We start from the raw sequence: 19,741 nt of genomic DNA on the forward strand, positions 1-19,741 counted from the left end.
ATTTTATTTAATATGTATTTATTATACAAACGAATGATTCTGATTAGTCGTATTTGTATTAGGGAGCACTTATATTAGCCATAATATCAGCCGTATGCCGTATGTCGTAATCTATAAGAATTGACTAATCACAGCCAAATATTCCTCTCTCATTCGAGTACAGTAAGAAGGGAATACTTAAAGATGATTAGTCAATTTTTACAAATTATAGCATATGGTCAATATAAATGCTCCCTTATTTTTTTAAAATTCTATTTTCCGAAACTTACTTTGACATGCCTTTGCGAGTTGAGAAATCTACTCAGAGAAAAGAAGAAGTCTATGCTGCGATCTTAAATATATGAATATCTCTAATAAAATATCTCTAATAAATATCTCTAATAAAAACAATCAAAATAAAAAAACGTGTAAGTAATCATTATTAATTTTTAAAAAGAATTTTAAAAATATTTTTTAAACACTTTTTATAATGATTCTTCAATGTGCTCTTTGTTTCTTGTTTCTTGCTTTTTACCTTTTGCTTTTTCCCTCTTTGTGATCGTTTTATCAACAACTATATTTCTTGATATGTATTTTCTGCTTTTTTCTGAAGTTTGTTAACGTTTATCTCGAGCAACAGAAAAACGGAATAAGAAGCAAAAAGGCAAAATACAATAAATAGCAAAAAGCAAGAAACAGGAAACAAAGAGCACATTGTAGAACAGACTTTACATATGAAGCAATAAGCAATTGTTTGTACTCTTCTTTTTCAATTCGCATGAAATTTTCATTTTTCCAAAAATTTTGATGAGCTCACCAAATTTTCATTTCATTTTAGACTGTGTTCCAAAATTCATTGCCAAAAAGTATACGTAATGTAAACTGTAGATTTTCAATACTGGCAATGAATTTCAGATCGATTTTTAGTGTGGATAATATAGAGATTAAGAATTAAATCTTAAGAATTAAATTACATGTAGAGGTGGCGCCACATGGATAATACGTACAAAACTAAGTAGTGTATTGTATAATAATAAAAAATAATTTAAATCGGATTCTCAAATTTTAAAATAATAAATAACAAGATTAAAGATTAAGGCTAATGAGAATCAGCGCGGGAATAGGTGCGCATGGATATTAATTCATGTAAAATACTTCAAATTGATAAATGATGTGCAGCTTTATTCCGAAATCTTAAACGTTTTCACTCTCTTTAGAATCAGCAAGTTATACGCTTCTTGGGAATCTGATAGTGACTCATCATGGACATGATGGTTTAACCAACATTGTTCGTTGATTATATATAAATCAATTTGAAGTATTTTATATAAATTAATACCTATGCGTACCTATTCCCGCGCTGACTCTCATTAGCCTTATTTTTTATTGAATAATATCATGGGTATGTTCCCTTTTTACTGGCAGTGCAACCATCATGACGTCATAACAGTGTACTGCTGCAGCTGTTCAAAAATTACTGTCAGCACTACTGTAACATCGTATTTCGGAATAGTGTAAATAGTGTCCTTGTAGTAGTGTAAACAGACGCTATGGACAAACGTATTAAATTATCAATAAATTTTGAACGAAAGCAGCAGTGATAGTTCTTCTTTTGAAAATAAACTAATTATAAGATCCCCAATTCAAGCAGTTTGACCTCATGTTAAAAACTATATGACCCAATTAATGAATATTTAAATGAAATTTAAGAATCATTTTCGGTAAAATGAATAGGATATATGATCGGATATCATAAGTAATATGAGCACCTTTATATTTCTATTCTGATTGATATTAGTAATGCCAACTATTATAAAAAGATGCATCTGTCTTCGCGACATTCCAATATATTGCGAAATTTGATCTAAATTTATGTACTTTATATAATGATATTTATCATATTAAATATTTATCATATTAAATAAGTACGTTATTTTTTTATTTTTTTCATTTTTTCCTCTAATTTCTCAGAGCAAAAATTATATAATAGTTAACAGAATGTTGACAGGTAGCAGATTTGATCAGCAGATGATCACAATTGATGTCACATTCTGTTCTGCCAAGAATAGAACCTGTTAACATTCTATGCAAATTGCCAGTAGAAATCAAACAGAACCTGCTGACAGAATCTGATAACAGATTGCGAACAGAAACCGAGCAGTCTGCTGATAACTTGATGATAGATTGACAGCAGAAATTAAGTAGGATCTGTCATTTTCATCAAATCGATCTGGTTTCTTATAAGAAATTTTGTGTATATATACACGGTTAATAGAAACGGTTATATATATTTATATATATTTACTGATGTGAAAACTGGAAACAATCTATTAGATATAAGATATATTATTATCTGAAACTCATTTTGTTACTTTGATTTAATCACATTAGTACCGCCATGTTTCTTTTGTATACGACTATGTGGGTGCTTTCCAACACAAGTCGACACAGCTAGAATGCTGAGTTTGACTGTGTCGTCTCTCCATGGCCAACATAACCAACATTTTTACATTTGGTACTACTTATTTTTTTAGGAGTGATATTCCAATAGAAGATTATAATGATTTTAAGGTTATATTCGGACATATTCGCATAAGTATACACGAAACAAATAAGGTGACAAAATATAAGGTTTAAAAATATTCTTTTGAATAATTTTTAAATTATCGTTTTCTGAACTATGGAAGGTATTTAGTACAAATTTTTTCTATTTTATTAAAGATAAATGTGTGTATTGTGTGCGATATAATAATTAATTTACTGATATATTAATTCTTATTATATGGCTTGTACATGCAGTATATTCTTAAAATTTACGTCTATAACGTGTAAATACTATATTTTATTTTACAATTACAAGTTAACATAATTTTAATTAATAATTAATAATCATATATTAATTTCTTAGTAATAAAAGAAAATGAAACTTGCAAACATTGCAATGCATGTATCCTTTCATTAGACATCTGTACATGAAGTTTAAGAGACAATATTATATATACAAGATGCGTCACCAAATCCAGACAAATCGAATCATTTTTTTAAACAAAATTTTTTTAATGAAAACTTAAATATTACAAAAAAATCCTTTTACATAGCACTTGAGAGATCCCTGTAAAGCACAATTATTCGATATACCTCCATTAATGATGGTCTCTATTCTTGGTCTGAAGCGTTCGTACACTGTAATGTAGCGCTATTCGCTGACGAATGTTGTCTCAATAGCGATCCTTAATGACGTCACATAGAGATACCGAGACTTGTTTGTGACATCTATGCTCCATACGTAGTAGTTCAAGGAATTTAAATCTGGACTGTTGAGAGGCCAGAATGGGAGCCAAGGCGAGCAACTCGGTTTGTCCTGGCAGCCTCAGAATCTGTCGTATCTTTAATATGCGATTTGTATCAAAGGTCCTCCTCAGCAATTCGACGCATTGTTGGCTCGCTTACACCAACAATCGATGCTAATTTTCGCAACGATTGCCTTGGGTTCGAAATCAATGCTTAAGCCCTTTCAACGACTACAGGGATCCTCGCGGTGCATTCTTTCGAGTGACTCTTCCTCGCTGACATACTCGCTGGAATCTTCGTTGAATTGTTCTAGAGTCGTATATTTTGTTACGTCATAAACGGTTGATCTCGGGTATCCAGAACCGAATTATTTCCGCTGAGCGCCCAGCGCGAAAGCGATTTCGATAATTGCGGCTCTTTATATTACCAGGTGTATAAGTTTAAATCCGCTGTTTTTAAGTCAGAAAAACACATTTTTTTTTCTAGGAAGCAAAAACAAATTTATTCAAAGTACTTGCCCTCGCTAACTATACATTTTTCCCATCTTTCGAGCAATTTGTGTATACCACGCCAAAAAAATTCTTCATCTTTCGAGGCAAATCATCAAGCCATTTTCGGACGTCTTCGTAAGAATCGAAGCGAGCTCGTGGCCCATCGACGAAAACAGATGATAGTCAGAAGGTGCCAGGTCTGGTGAGTAAGCGGGATGGGGTAGCACTTCCTAGTTGAGTATCTCCAAGTAGTTTTGGACCATTATTGACGTGCGATAGTGCGTTGTCGTGGAGGAAAATCAGCTTGTCATGTCTTTTCCGATAATGTGGCCTTTTTTCACGCAGAGCACAGTGCAATTTGATCAGTTGTTGGTGGTAGCGGTGAGCATTAACAGTTTCACCAGGTTTTAACAGCTCGTAATAGATGACACCCTCCTGATCCCACCAAACGCACAGCATCGTCTTCCGTCCGAAGAGATTTGGTCTTGAAGAATATGTTGATGATTGGGCGGGATCAACCCAAGATTTCTTGCGTTTAAGATGATTCTGAAAATAGATCCACTTTTCATCGCCTGTCACAATCCGATGCAGGAACGACTTTCTTTTTTGTCTGGCAAGCAGAATTTGGCATGTGTTTTGGCGTCGCTCCATCTGCCTATTGTTCAGTTCATGCGGCACCCATTTTCCAATCTTTTAAATCTTCCCCATGGCATGTAGTCGCATAGAAATGGCTGCTTGAGAAACACTCAATTGCTCGGCAAGCATTTTTTGCGATTGGGCATCGTCCTCGTCCAAAAGAGCCTGCAATTGACAGTCCTCAACTTTCCTGAGCCGATTTTCACGCTTCTTGCTTCACTCAGGTCAAAATTGTCGTCATTGAACTGGCGAAACCTATCTCTACACGTTGTTTCCGATAAAGCATTGTCGCCATAGGCCTCCACAAACATTCGATGCGATTCGGCAGCCGATTTCTTCAAATTGAAACAGAAAAGCAAAGCTTCCCGCATATGCTTTTTTTTTAGCAAAAAACTAGACATGATTACGAAAGAAAAAATGTATGTTGTATGAAATTGCTGATGATGTGCACTGATTAATGTTGACAGATATCAAACACATAAAAAAAAGTGTGTTGTGTGCCCAGGGTAGCTTTGTACGTTCACTAATGCCACCTATCAGCAAACAGTGGATTAAGCTTATACACCTGATATACTCCGCACTATCGCGGTCATTTTGAGAATATGATTGTTTACTAGAAGCACCAGGTTTTCTCGGATGCCAACCTCTGGCGATATAGGAGGCAATATAGCAGAAAATTTAAATTGAAATTTATCCGAATTTTGGTGACCTGTATATGGATAGCAACAACGCTTTATTTATAAACGACGAATTTTAAAAATCAATGATGAATGTAAGTTTATTTATTATATTATGACAATATAACTTACTTATTAAATATAAAAAAATTATTAAATATAAAAGTTATTTATCTTAATCTAATTTTAAAATATTAATAATAAATTAAACTAAAAATATAAAATCTTATATAAAGTATCCGATATGTGCATTATACACATCATATAATTTAACATATACATAATTTATAGAATAAAATTCTTATTTCTTATTATTTATTCTTATAGCATATAGTAATTGTCAGTACAAACCTGTCACAGGCAATAATGAACAAAGCTGCTAAACAAAGTAAAAGTTATACATATGTATATATATTTGAATATATATTCAGAATAAAATTATTTTTTCATATTGTTTTATTTTAAATGTGCTATTCATACTTCATAGGCGCTATTTGGATTGATAATGCAACAATGACTTTTTTCAGCCTTTATGAAGTTAATAAGTATATGTTGGATCATCTTAAAAAGAAATCCAAAATTTGGACAGCAATATCAGATCAGGCCTAAAGAAATCCAGAGATAAAGGAACTTTTTTTTAAACAAAATAAAAAATTTTATATGTTATCTTTAAACAGAACAATTCTAAATTTTAAGTATTTAATAAAATAATACTTCAACTTTATCTACATACACACACACACACATACATACATACATATAATACATATGATGGTTACGCACGCACGCATTCTATATATATTTCAATTTTTCATTTCTGCATAATTTCTTTCAAAAAATTTCCCGTGTTCAGGATTCTCATTTCCAGAATTATCTAAGGATATTAACCTACCCAGAGAGTAATGTGAACACTGAGCAAGTAAGAGGATTCGCCACCATTTCGACACATTTGCATTAAAATAATCAATTTCAATACTAAGATATATAAAATATCAATAAATCTATTAAATGGTATGCATAAGATTTTTTTTATTCTTCAGTATGTTAGATATCAAAATGTTTTCTTAAGATGCATAATATCCGATCCTATCCTATATGTTCATTTTCTGTACTTAAATATAATGCATATATTTTTTTATTTCCTGGATCGAATATTTCCACGCGTTGTGCTTCTTTAAGCGACATATTGCATTGCAACTGTCTTACTTCGAAAGGCGCAATAGCTTAGAATATACATATTAGGGAAGGGCCATAGATGACTGTCGATAGCTCCAACATCTATCTATTCTTATTTGAATACTTCATCATCATGCGCATGCGTCAATTATTATTATGTAGAGTTAAGAGCGTTTTACTCCTTAGAACATATACATTCACGTTCAAAGCTCACATATGAGTTTAGTTGACAAGTGGCATAAGTCCAAAATTAGGAAAAATGCATTTGTTATAGAAGTAAAAAAAGTATTAAGAATGTTTGTTTTATTTATCAATTTAATTTACTTTTATTTTGTTTTTATGTTTTATAAAAAATAAAAATCAATTTTACATAAATAAAGTGACTGTAAAAATAACTGAAATAGTGACTTAAGTTCAGCTTTTTTTACGGTCATTTTATTTATAATGTAAAATTGATTTTTATTTTTTATGAACATAAAAATAAAATAAAAATAAATTAAATTGATAGATAAAACAAACATTTTTAATACTTTTTACTTCTACAAATACATTTTTCCTAATTTTGGACTTGTGCCACTTTTCAACTAAGGGGCTTATATAAATCACGCAAGCGCACAAACAAATTTTCAGACAAGGACAAATAGATGTTGGAGACACTTTATTACACTTTTATTACATTGTCAGATACGATATGGCCCTTTCAATATGTTCTAAGGCTGTATTCGGAAATACACTGCTAGCTACAAAAAATTTGATTATTAATTGGCAGCATACTGCCTACGATAGCTTCTAGTTCCATCAATGATCAGTCATAAATATCACTCATTCATATTTGCATTACGATTACTACAGCCTACAAAAGGCAGTACTCGCAGTGCAAATATGGAGTTGTGCAGGAGGTAGATTGCAGAGCTGCTTGATGCTGAAACGAATGTAATACATAAATTAATTTTAACCGAAAAAGATGCACGTAGAGTAAAAAATAGTAAATGAAATATAAATACATTGACGTTTATTAATCGTTTTGCTAAAACTATTACTGAAAGCATTACAAAAATGTTCGTTTATACACTGCAATATTTGCGTTGATAGCAGAGAAAATAATTTTAGAATGCCGGATGACACTGTTGTGACGTTATTTTGTAATACTGCCAATAAAAAAACGAACATAGCCTAAGCCAAGATCTAAACGCAATAGTCGCAGTGACAATATGGCTACCATTTACATTATTGAAGAAATTAGACGCTACCATTTACATCATTGAAGAAATTAGATACTGTCGCAGCGTGCTACATAGTAATGTAACATTTTTCAGTACTGCCAGTATTGTAGTGCACATCAGAACACATCTCATATATAATACTCATATATAATAATAATAAGTAAAAAACTACCATGTATAATACTAAGTAAAAACTTCGTGTATAATACGTGCCCTAAGGCGAAGTTCTCATTCATTGTACCGTATTTCTGTGATTATGATGTAGTGCAATCCATACCTCACCGATTAATGCGGGAAATTTCAGAAATCTTTTAACCTTCCACATCTCATGCGCAACAGTTCTGAAAGGATTCTGCAATATGTCATATGAAATGTTTTAACAGAAGTGTTTCTAAAATCTATCATATGCAATAAATTGAAAAATATATTTAAACAGAATAAAAATCATGATGTTAAAATTCAAAATGTTTACTAAGTCATTTTTTTTATCAATCACGATTCAATTTAACATCATTTTGATTATTGTGACTTGTTCTATTTTAAGGATGTTATTAGACGTACAATCCCTGCAAAGAAAATTAAATTTAAAAGTATGTTTAATATTTATATTTCAAATAAACTATAATACATATGAAAGTTGTATGAATAAGATTATATTTTTATTTAATAATACATTTTTGCAGTTTATTTATTTTATTTATTATTTTTATTGTTAAAAATGAAAATTTAAAAAATTATAAAAAATTAAAAATTTATATTTTTCTTTTATAAGTACTTTAAATATTCAAAAGAATTTATGCAAAGTTTCATTGCGATTTACTGATTACAAAGATATAGAACAAATAAATAAAAACATTTTGTTTATTTACTGGACAATTAATTCATGCATCACAATGTAATTAATCGTGAATACGTAAATAATCTTGAATACATAAATTATTCATTAAAACAGAGAGATTTTTATCATGTATTTCATAATATATTTCCATATATTTTTATTGGAGCACAGATTTAAAAAAATACTACTATTCATTAAAATAACTTATGATCCAAATAGTAAATCGTCAAATTTGTCGTATTATTTTTAAATGTGATTTAGAATAATCTGTATTTTTTTCATAATTTTGTTATTGTATCATTTTGAAAATATGTATAAAATATCCTTAATTGCAAAAAACTTTTGTATATGAATAGTGATATTGTGTAGAAACTGCAAGAGTGATTTTTTTAAGTGACTATGTACATACAGGGTGCATCACCAAAATCCGGACAAATTTCAATTTAAATTTTCCGCTATATTGTACCTCCGCCAGAGATTATTATTAGCGTCCGAGAAAGTCTGATATTTCTAGTAAACAGTTCTCAAAATAACCACGATGTTGAAACCAAGTGTGAAATATAATCGAAGAGCCGCGATCGAAGGCCTTCATACTGGGTGCTCAGCAACGGAAATAATTCAGTTCTTTGGATAGAGAGATCAATCGTTTATGATGTTGTGGCAAAATATACGACTTTAGAACAGTCCAACGAAGATTCCAGTATGCCCACGAGGACAAATCACTCGAAAGAATGCACCGCGAAGACGCCCCGCAGTTGTTGAAAGGGCTCAAGCGCTGATTTCGGACTCAGGGCAATCGTTGCGCGTTCTAATGGATGTAGTGAAGCCGTGGATGAAAACTGTGGCGTCCGGAAGGCCATATGTTTTTCAACAGAACGGTGCACCAGTTATTTGATTTAAAATTGGCTCTCAGACAACGTCGATATGTTTTGGTCCAAGAAATTCTGGCCTCCCAACAGTCCAGATTTAAATCCCTTCAACTACTGGAGCGTAGTTGAAAGAATCACAAACAAGCCTCGGCATCCCGTGTAATATGTGTCATTAAGGACTGTTAGAGACAGTATTCGTCGGACAGCGCTACATTACAGTGTATGCGAACGTTCAGATCGAGAATAGAAGCCGTCATTCAAGCTAATGGGGAATATATAGTATCAAATAATTGTGCTCTACAGGGATCCCCCAAGTGCCATGTAAAAAGATTTTTTGTAATATTTAATTTTTCATTAAAATATTTTGTTTAAAGAAATTGTTCGATTTGTCTGGATTTTAGTGACGTATATGCTCTATATATAATTGTACATATAATATGATTAATTAATCAAAAGTTAGCAATATGATAATTATTTCTGAGAAATATTTTAAGTTTATTTCAATAAGTTTTGTAATCTATAAACAGATCACAAAAGTCTTAATAAATTTTAAGTACTTTAAAAATGATATTTAAATATATGTTTAATTAATACTTAAATAATTTTTAAATTTATTGTCGATAATAATAAATTTAAATATTATTTAAGCATCACTCAAGTATATTTAAATATCATTTTTGTAATACTAGAAGTAGCTGAAATCTTTTTTATAATATTTCAAAAAGATTGCAAATTCTTTCTGTAACATTTCATCAATCTTTCAATAAGATTTCATGCGCAAGTACCGCGGACATTTTACTATTCCAGAACTGTCTCAGAAATGTTGCAGATATATTTCGCAATTTTTATGAAATGTTTCACTTTTCAGTTGAAATATTTCTGAAAACTTTCGATGATGTATTCCGGAAGTTTTATGCACGCAGTGAGATTTTGCTATACCGTCTCAAAAAAGTGGTAAAACCAGTGCAACATTTAAAATTTGAAAATGGAAGTTGATAGCAGGATTTTAGCATGATAATGAAGTAGTGTATACCATAGTATGCACTCCAACACTCCAGTACAGTGCAGCTGCTTATATGCTGCTGATGAGGCAAACACAAAGTAAAAAATAAGGAGATTCAACTTGAATAGCGCGCGAAAAAAAGTGGAATCGGTTTGTGCATGAATTGGGAGGAAGTCTGCTGAGAAGAATAACCTAATTTGGACTCTATGTTTAAAAAAGCAGTCAGCTGTACCAGTTGTACACAAAGTAACCCTCTTATTTCGTAACAAGAGACATCAGCAGGCCTATTCTGTAACTCTTAACTGCTCTTAACACAAGTTTCATTATTGCTATAATGCTGTTGGGTAGCTTTTTTACCATAGTAAGAGAGCTATGTAGCGCGGCGTTATAATGATATCGATATTTGCGTTAAGAATTACAGAATAGGCCCGCAGATACTGATAAAAATGAATAAAAGATATAAAGTCAGCAAATAAATGATCTGTTTCTGTTTCTGCACTAGACTACTCTAGAATTCTCTTTCTCGCTTTCGACTCGCTTTCGACAAAATATCGATATGAAACATAAAATATTTCACTTTAAGTTTCAAAAGTATATACTAATTCAGCCAGAGCTAAAATGAGATAGCGGATTCTCTCCCAATTCGGCTCATGAAACGATTCCACATTTTCACGAAGTTGAGTCTCCTTACTTCGTCTCAAACTGCGGTGTCGCGGAACGAAAGCGACATCTCGATCGAATTAATTCAGATGATCACTTTTGAACACACTTTTTGATCCATATAAGTTCGATCTCCTTAATCTCTATCCTCCATGGGTGCAAGGCTTCACCTATGGAGGATAGAGACTAAGGAGACTGAACTTATATGGAGAAGAGTTTTGCGATTCGAACGTCGCCTACCGAGCACTAATATCAATTCAGAATTTGATTTTGATCACACTTTTCAAATCCTAGTTCGCTCTCCTTAGTCTTTATCTTCTAGGACTTCATCTAATGTATCTCAAGGGAAAATGCTATATATTCGTCATTTCTTCCATAGTTGTGCCGATTTTTCTCGCCACTTGTTAAAGTGACCGCGTTCAGCAGAAAATTTATTTTGTAACTATTGGAAATTTTTTTCATCTAGGATTATACTTTTAGAAAATATAATCTAAGAAAGAAGAAAATTTCCAACAATTGCAAAATAAACATTCTGCTACAATGCAGCCAATATATCCTGAAAACAAGAGATCCCTAGCGATGGTTGTAATTCTGATTCAGAGTTTTGACATTTTAGGTTAGATTTGTCCACGTTACATGCTCCAAAATGCTCTAATATGCTCTAACAATGGTTTAGTTTACACCCAACAACCTGACTTGTATCCTGACCTATACCTTAACTTAAAGGAGCGTTATTCCATCTAAACTTATAATATTTTCTAATAGGGCCTAATATAGTAGCAATTAGTATCACGTGAATGCCATCTGCCAATATTTCTTTATTCTTCACGCCTTTAGGTCATCTACATACATTTATGCGTTAAAGATGGTTGCGTCGTGCGGCCTAAGAGAGATCAGGGATCTTGAAAAAGATCCCTCATTTACCCTAAGCGAAGTTACAACTATTTACACCGTTGTGACCTGTCGTCGTGTTTAGGTTAGATTTAGAATATAGATAGCGGCTTAAACGTAGAGTGTAAACTAGACCAATAACTCCCATGCCTACTGCACACTAGACGCGATGAACGATGAACGACGAACGATATCCAATAAAAGCTCTGCTTTTTTGTGACGATGTAAAGCAGAGTTCTCATTGGATCGCCCGTCGCTCATCTCTTATCGCGTTCAGTGTGCAATAGACATTATTCACTCCAACGTGCTTGTTAGAGTGAATAGGAGAGTGAGGAGGATGCGAACAAACTTTTTGACATGTTCCATAAAAAATGTTCTCGTTCTTGTTCAAAAATCTCTTTTATTTCCGCATACAAGTTTGCTGCACGCGTAAACGGGAATGTCATGAGGTAATAATATTATTTTTTTCATCTTTTTTTAGCTCAATTACTAGGCTTATTTGTTTTAATCCTATTTTATTTATATTGTATGTTTAAGAATAAATTTTACTTATTACCTTCGGTGATTTAGATTGTACAAAAGGTGTATTCAACAAGTTTTTATCAAAATAGTAGAATAGAAACTTTGTATTGAAAATATATATCTTTGGAAATTTAGATACAAGATTTCATAGGTAATAGTATAAAATAAAATTTATAAATAAAAAGTAACAAAAATTAATAATGATGTTAAAATAATGATGTTTTTATTTGATCTTTAAAAGAATATTTTATATTTTTTTAACTGTAAAAAATTATCACTTGTATATAATATAGTGAATAATATGCAATATATATAAGTTTAATTATATTAACATTATATTGTAATAGCATGTCATAACATCGTTTGTATAAAAATTCACAGATGAAATAAAAAAACAAATATTTGTATAGAGATTATATAAAAAATATACAAATTAATAAATCGGCATAAAAATATATGTACACATTAAGAATAAACTTTATTTTGTGCATAAGATCTTAATTTAATAAATTATAAATATAAAAAATTAACAATTATTTTACGATTATCTGTATAATTATAAACAAAGACATATATTACTATGGAAGAACTTTTATAAAATTTACAAGTATTTCATGATAAACAATTTTTGCGACTATATGAGACTTTCTTTATTTTAGGTTTTCTTTTATTCCAAGCAAACTTATCCTATTAGCTTGTGCTGCTCTTTTGTTGTTCTCTTAATATTCATACTTTCCATGTGACTAAAATGAATTAGACCAATTAGACCAATTAGAATTAGAAAATGAGTGAGAGACAAAATGCATGACAATATTCATTTCGCGCACCTGCTATTAGAATCAAAATAATGAGTATTGAAAAAGGAAATCATTGAATAGAAAAAATGCTCGATCCCGATAATCTTGGAATTAACCGTACTTAATAAATTCATCACATTAAGGTTCTCGAACCTTTCTTTGGTCTTATTCAAGTATATTTCTGTGCTTTTAATAAATTTTATGCAGATAAGTATGATTTATACATAAAGTATTCTGTCAAGGGCACTTCCTTCAAACTCTTAGATTCATAAGTGATTGATAATTAGTGAATGCAAAAATGCGTCGAGAATTGCTTAATAACATACTCACACATCATTCGTTATCCGTAGTGTCTTCAATGACAGAATCCCAATTAAATTCTGTGGCACTTTGCCTCAATGGCAATTCACCAAGGTGTTGGAATCGTTGTACGAAATGTGGATCACGATCTCTAAGCCGTTTAAATCTTTGAAAAGCAAGATTCTTTGCAAATTCGTAGAGTTCTAGATCCAGACTGTTGAGTTTACGTACGGCATCTAATTGTTCTGTACTGAGGGTTGCCATAGTGGCTGCACTAAGTGTGGCATTATGCTGCTCAAATGCAACCGCAAATCGCATTTTAAATGTTTCTTCGAAGGTGTACTGCCCCACCTGACACATAAATAAAGTTTATCGTTAGTACATATGAAGTAAAATATAAGAGAAATATAGAGTAAAATATAAAAGTAAAATATAATTATCAATTTTGATAATTATAAGATAATTATCAGATAATTATAAGATAAATGTTCACATAAGATCAACCTCCTTCATAAATGAATGACCTTGACATGTTATCAAGGACATATTTTTTTAATTCCTTTCATTCCTTACAATATTGTAAACTTTTATTCCTACATCATGTTCATGAATTGACTGTATTGACTGAATTGACTTTATGTAAATATTTATGACTGTTTTCCTCTTAATAATATTTGGGAGTAATAGATTTATTCCAAACAACCCATTGGATAAATATTTACATTAGCTCAATATCTTCAAAAGTCAATGACTTAATATATAGGGAATCCCAGAATGACTGTCAAATATTTCATATTGTGCTAATAGAGTGACTCAAATTAAGTCGAAAAGTCCTCTATTATTTTGCAATTTTCACAATAGTTAACAAGACATTAATTACTAAAAATCGCCGAATATTGATTTTCAATAATTTTTCAAATACTAGCAAAAAGAAACGCGGTAGTGTCTCGTGCCAAATATGCGCGCTCTTTGGGCGCAAGAGACACTACAATGTTTCTTTACTCGAACTGTTGACCGAAAACATTATAGTCATATACGGTGAACAAAATTTTTAATAGGCTCATTCGATTGGAATTCCATTGTTATGAAAGTGTCTTTATTTTTTTCTACGATGAATGTTAAAAAAGATAATTCAAATGATAATCTTAATTCCCTGATATAAAAAATATAATTATAATAAATTTGACTATTGGGAATTAGCGCTATATATGTGCACGATAAATTTCAATATTATTAAATTGTATTTTTCATATTTAATTACTAATTTATATACATGTTTCAGCTAACTTTTTAGCCATCTTTAGTACATACAGATGAATCCATATGATTAAGTAAACAATGAGATGCATAAGACTATGGTAGTCGCATGTTTTTCATCATTTTAGAATCTGCAATGTTTCCACGAGGTGATTAATCATCATTTCTTAGAGTGAAAACATAACCAGCTAGCTGAACGGTACAACCGTGATTAAGCACCTTCAAATTATATTCACAAAGTTTATTAATAAAACCTAAATATATACATTAGCAATAACAGTATTATCTCACATCAAACTTTGCCGATAAGCGTCAATGATATAAACAATTCAGTAAATTAATAATTAAAATAGTTTCAATAAATTATTGTTCGTATTAGAACATTGAAGTAAACTACTGTCTTGTTTAATTTAAACTATGAAACGTTAAGATTTTTTCGAAAGTTATTGCTGAGTGTTATGTATCTTAAATATTGTATCTTAAATATTTACGTAAAAAGAGAAAATTAAAGCTTCTTTAAGATCGATTCATATGTCTTATCCAAGAATTCTGTGTCTATAAATTAATGCCATTATTTTGTCGCTTTATATGTATAATTTCGAACATTAATCTTTTATTATAATTTTTTATTATAATTTCGTTCAGTGTCCAAAATTTCAATGTCATCCCAATCAAATTCATGAATGCAACCTATGCACAGTTATTACTAATTTTATGGTGGTTTCTTCTGATGGTTTTTGTGTTCGGTTATTCAAGTCTTTGGTTGCATGAGCATTTGTCCAACATAAGTTGCATTACAATCTTTGCATCTGATTTTGTAGATTACATTCTTCCTAGATAATTTTGGAACTGAATCTTTATGAGCTTTTAATATTATTGAGTTTGTTCATACTAAAGAAAAAAAAATCTCATATTTAAATCTTTGGTAATATGTTTAAATTTGTTCGAATTATTCATGATATTGTATTAGGTATACAACTTTGCTTCCGCCGTTTTCCTATAGATGACTTTAGCGATGGTGGTCGAAATAAATAGATCATAGACGTCATACAATAAACTTGGGCATCTGTCAACATAACCCCATAGAAACATTAGTCGATTTATGTCTGCATCATAAAGTTATTCTCGATTGAAAATGTCAGTTTACGAGCCAAATTCTCGTCATTTGCGGGAGGTTTTAATTTTTTGCTTCAATATGAAGAAATCTGCGACTGAGGCTCATCGAATGCTCTCAAATACTTATGGTGAGGCCGCTATTAAATGAAAGAACGTGTCGTGAGTGGTTTCAACGCTTCAAGAACGGTGATTTTGACGTCGAAGACCAGCATAGCGGTGGAAGAGAGAAGGTTTTCGAAGATTTGGAGATATTACTTGAGCAAGACTCGTGTCAAAATCAAGAAGAATTGGCACGATCATTGGGAGTGACTCAACAAGCCATTTCAAAACGCCTCAAAGCCATGGGAATGATTCAGAAGCAAGGAAATTGGGTGCCGTACGAATTGAAGTCGAGAGATGTTGAACGGCATTTGTTTGCTTGTGAACAGCTGCTTGAAAGGCAAAGACAGAAGGGATTTCTGCATCGCATTGTGACTGGGGACGAAAAATGGGTTCATTGATAATCCCAAGCGCAGAAAATCATGGGGAGTTCCCGGCCATGCTTCCACGTCGACGGCCAAATCGAATATTCACGGCTCCAAGGGTCATGCTCTGTATTTGGTGAGACCAGCTCGGCGTAGTGTATTATGAACTGTTAAAACCGACTGAAACAAGCGATCGGTATCGAACGCAATTGATGCGTTTGAGCCGAGCATTGAAAGACAAACGGCCACAATACAACGAGAGACACGATAAAGTGATTTTGCAGTATGACAATGCTCGACCCCATGTTGTGAAAGTGGTCAAGACATACTTGGAAACGTTGAAATGGGAAGTCCTATCCTACCCGCTGTATTCTCCAGACGTTGCTCCCTCTGACTATCACTTGTTTCGCTCAATGGCTTGGCTGACTAGCACTTCCGGTCTTATGAAGAAGTAAAAAATTGGATCGATTCGTGGATAGCTTCAAAAAATGACCAGTTTTTTCGACGCGGGATTCGTACGCTACCCGAAAGATGGGAGAAAGTAGTGGCCAGCGATGGACAATACTTTGAATCATAAATGTATAACCAGTTTTTTACAATAAAGTCTCGAATTTCGGAAAAAAACGGCGGAAGCAAAGTTGTATACTTAATAATAAGACTTTATTCTTTCAAATGCTTTTTATTCTATCAAATATGAATTTTAAAGAATAGTCATTTGTCTAAAAGAACTTTTATAATAAATTCAAAATTTTTTTCTATGGAATTCTATGTCTGATAAAAAAAAAATATTTACTAAACCTATTATCGCATCCTTCTTTTAAGAAAAAGAGTGTTGAAATAAACAATTGAGGTATCTTCCTAAGAATATTGGTTTTTGATACTATCAAATTTTATTATTGTTAGAGATGATTATGGTATCAAGAAAATGAATTCTGTCAGTATTACTTCAGGTATAAATTGTAATCTCGGATGGAATTTATCAAATACTACGTTTATCATTGTTGTCGGTATTGCCATGATTATGTCATCAACATATCTGTAGAAAAACGAAATATCACAATCTGTCTCAAGAATCTCTCTCTCCAAGTCTTGCACTAATCATGGTTATCACCGGGGAAAACGAGCCCATTGTGTGCCGAATTTAATGCAATTATCAAATGAAAAATATGTAGAATTAAATACAAATCGTATCGCCATTAAGAATTCGTCTATATGCTGCATTTTTTTTACATGACATCTATTTTTAATGCTCTCCACTGCTAGTTTTATGGGATTGGTAAAAACATGGAACATTGGTAAAAAGTGAGATTACATCAAGTGATATTAAGCTAATACTATTATTAATGTGTTTGCCTTTTAATTTGTTAACTAAATCTGTTGGAAAGGATGCGGAATATAACAGGATAGACGAAAACAATATCGTTAAATCACTACTGAGATTAATCTGGTTGACTATATTTAGTATGTCTATTTAGTTATGTCTATACAGGAGCTTCCCGTCTAACCCCATAACGATAATGATAGATATGAGTGACTCGATTGTAGAACCAACAGCGCCAGTTCGATCTCTGATCAATAATCGATTGCAGGGATAATCTAGTTCCATTGTAGATCGCCCAGTTGCTCCAACAAAATCGAAACTATTTTTTATGTGACTATTAATTTTTATTGTAACTATTGGTATATTATCATGTAATATCTTTTGTAGGAATTCAGCTAATTTATGTAGTGGATTGTTTATTGATGAGAGTATTACTCTAAAAGGGCAATCCGATTTGTGCACTTTCGGAAGACCATAAGCTAATAAAAGATATTTCAATTTTTATAAACAAATATAAAATGAAGCTCGAAAGAATTTATCAGTGAAAAATGTAAAATATCTTATTATCGTTTTATTACATTTATACGAAAACAAAAAAAATTTTCTGTGCATCCGAATAACTGATGTAGGTTCTGGGCTTTTTTACATTTTTCACTGATTCAATTTTTATGTAAAAATGGAATAAAATAAAATTAAGAATCGTCATCCAGTCAGTCATGCCTGCGGTCCTTTTTCAGATAATTATTGCTCGAATACACCTACACATATTCCTAATAGGTTGTCACCTGACAGACCTGGAAAACTGGGAAGTCAGGAAATTAAAATTGTTCATAGAAAATCGAGAAAAATAAGGGGAAAACATAAAAGAGATTAGAATTTTGAACTTTGCTAATTCTCTTAAACTGCTCCTATATATTCCAAATAATTTTTAGAATTTTTTAAATATTATATCTGACGTTTATCACATAGTCAAATATGTTCAAAACTCATGTACTTTAAACAATTTTAAAAAACCAATTAAAATTTATATTTTATTCAGTTTTTATTTGATTGCTCTTTTTGTCATAACTGTATTCTTTTTTTCAATACTATTTTATTTTTTAAATGTTCGAAGGTGGCTCAATAATACAAATATAAATAATAAGGAGCACACAGCCACGATCGATAATATATTTATTATTACATAAGAAAACATAAACATATTTTCTTATATAATAATAATAATAAATATATTATTTTCGTTTCTGTCATCGTGGCTGTGCTCTTTATTATTTATATTAATTTATATTAATTTTTGTTGCCTTGAATTTGCCCCAAAAATTTTATTATGCTACTAAACTTCTTTTGCGTTTGTAATAATATAAACTTTCTTACAATCCTTAATTCTAAATGTTAATAATAAAACTTTTTACATATTTTATTATGATAAAATTTTTACATATTTGATATTGGTCATGGAAATTTCCCATTTTTATCTGAAAAACTTGGAAAAGTCAGGGAATTTTAAAATTCATTTTTTGTGGCAACTCTGTCCTAAGCATCCTCTACACTCATCATAACATTTTCACTATTCCCCTGCCATTCTACTCTACAGAAACTTCGATACATTGACACTTCCCAGTATAGCCTACCACATACACACTCCTAACTCCCCCTATCCTACTCCTCATTCTATCCCTCATCCTCCATCTTCATCACTACTTTAAACACTATAATATAGCTCAAAATGCCCAGTCTTTTAAACACAATCTAACGCATCCTTACTCATTTATGCACATTATTATTTACTCTAGTGATGTGAATTCCAGATTGCTTGCAGCGGTTAATAGCATGAAAAGGGCATAAAAAGTTACATACATTATGATAAGTCTATATCCGTGTATATCTATATACTTGCGCATGCGTTGTGTATTCTATGCTCTCTTTATGCTAGTAACCGTGCTGCAAGCGGCCTGGACCTGATCTTCTTGCTGTCCTATATCATTAATCCTTCAAACATCTCAATGAACTATGAAATGTCTGGACATAGTTATTGCAATTTTTTCATTATTATGTGTCACAATTTCACGGAAAAAATATGATTTAATATACCTTATATTATTCAATATATTCTATATTAAACAGCATAAAAAAGAAGATTGATGCTTGTATATTTAAAAAAATAAAAAAATATATATTTTAATAATAATGTATAATTTTAATCAAATCTAAATACAATTAATATTAATAC

The 19,741-nt window shown here is 31.3% G+C and overlaps 1 protein-coding gene across 6 annotated transcripts in view; it reads right to left on the reverse strand.

Annotated features, from left to right (window-relative positions):
* The window catches only part of LOC108692564 (heparan-sulfate 6-O-sulfotransferase 2), a 199,525-nt gene that overhangs the window by 122,604 nt on the left and 57,180 nt on the right, over nt 1–19,741 (reverse strand). For 4 of the 6 annotated variants that reach the window (XR_001931991.1, XR_001931992.1, XR_001931994.1 and 1 more), the window contains one exon: nt 13,384–13,704. Coding sequence is in view for 2 of the 6 variants with exons in the window: in XM_018200872.1 (XP_018056361.1) it covers nt 13,387–13,704 (318 nt within the window). In the remaining 4 variants the exon portion in view is untranslated. Of the gene's footprint in view, nt 1–7,750; nt 7,826–12,942; nt 13,000–13,383; nt 13,705–19,741 lie in introns of those variants that run through there. The other 2 variants (XR_001931993.1, XM_018200873.1) reach the window with 2 other exon arrangements.

Source organism: Atta colombica, unplaced genomic scaffold (assembly GCF_001594045.1).
Source record: "Atta colombica isolate Treedump-2 unplaced genomic scaffold, Acol1.0 scaffold77, whole genome shotgun sequence".
NCBI lineage: Eukaryota > Metazoa > Arthropoda > Insecta > Hymenoptera > Formicidae > Atta > Atta colombica.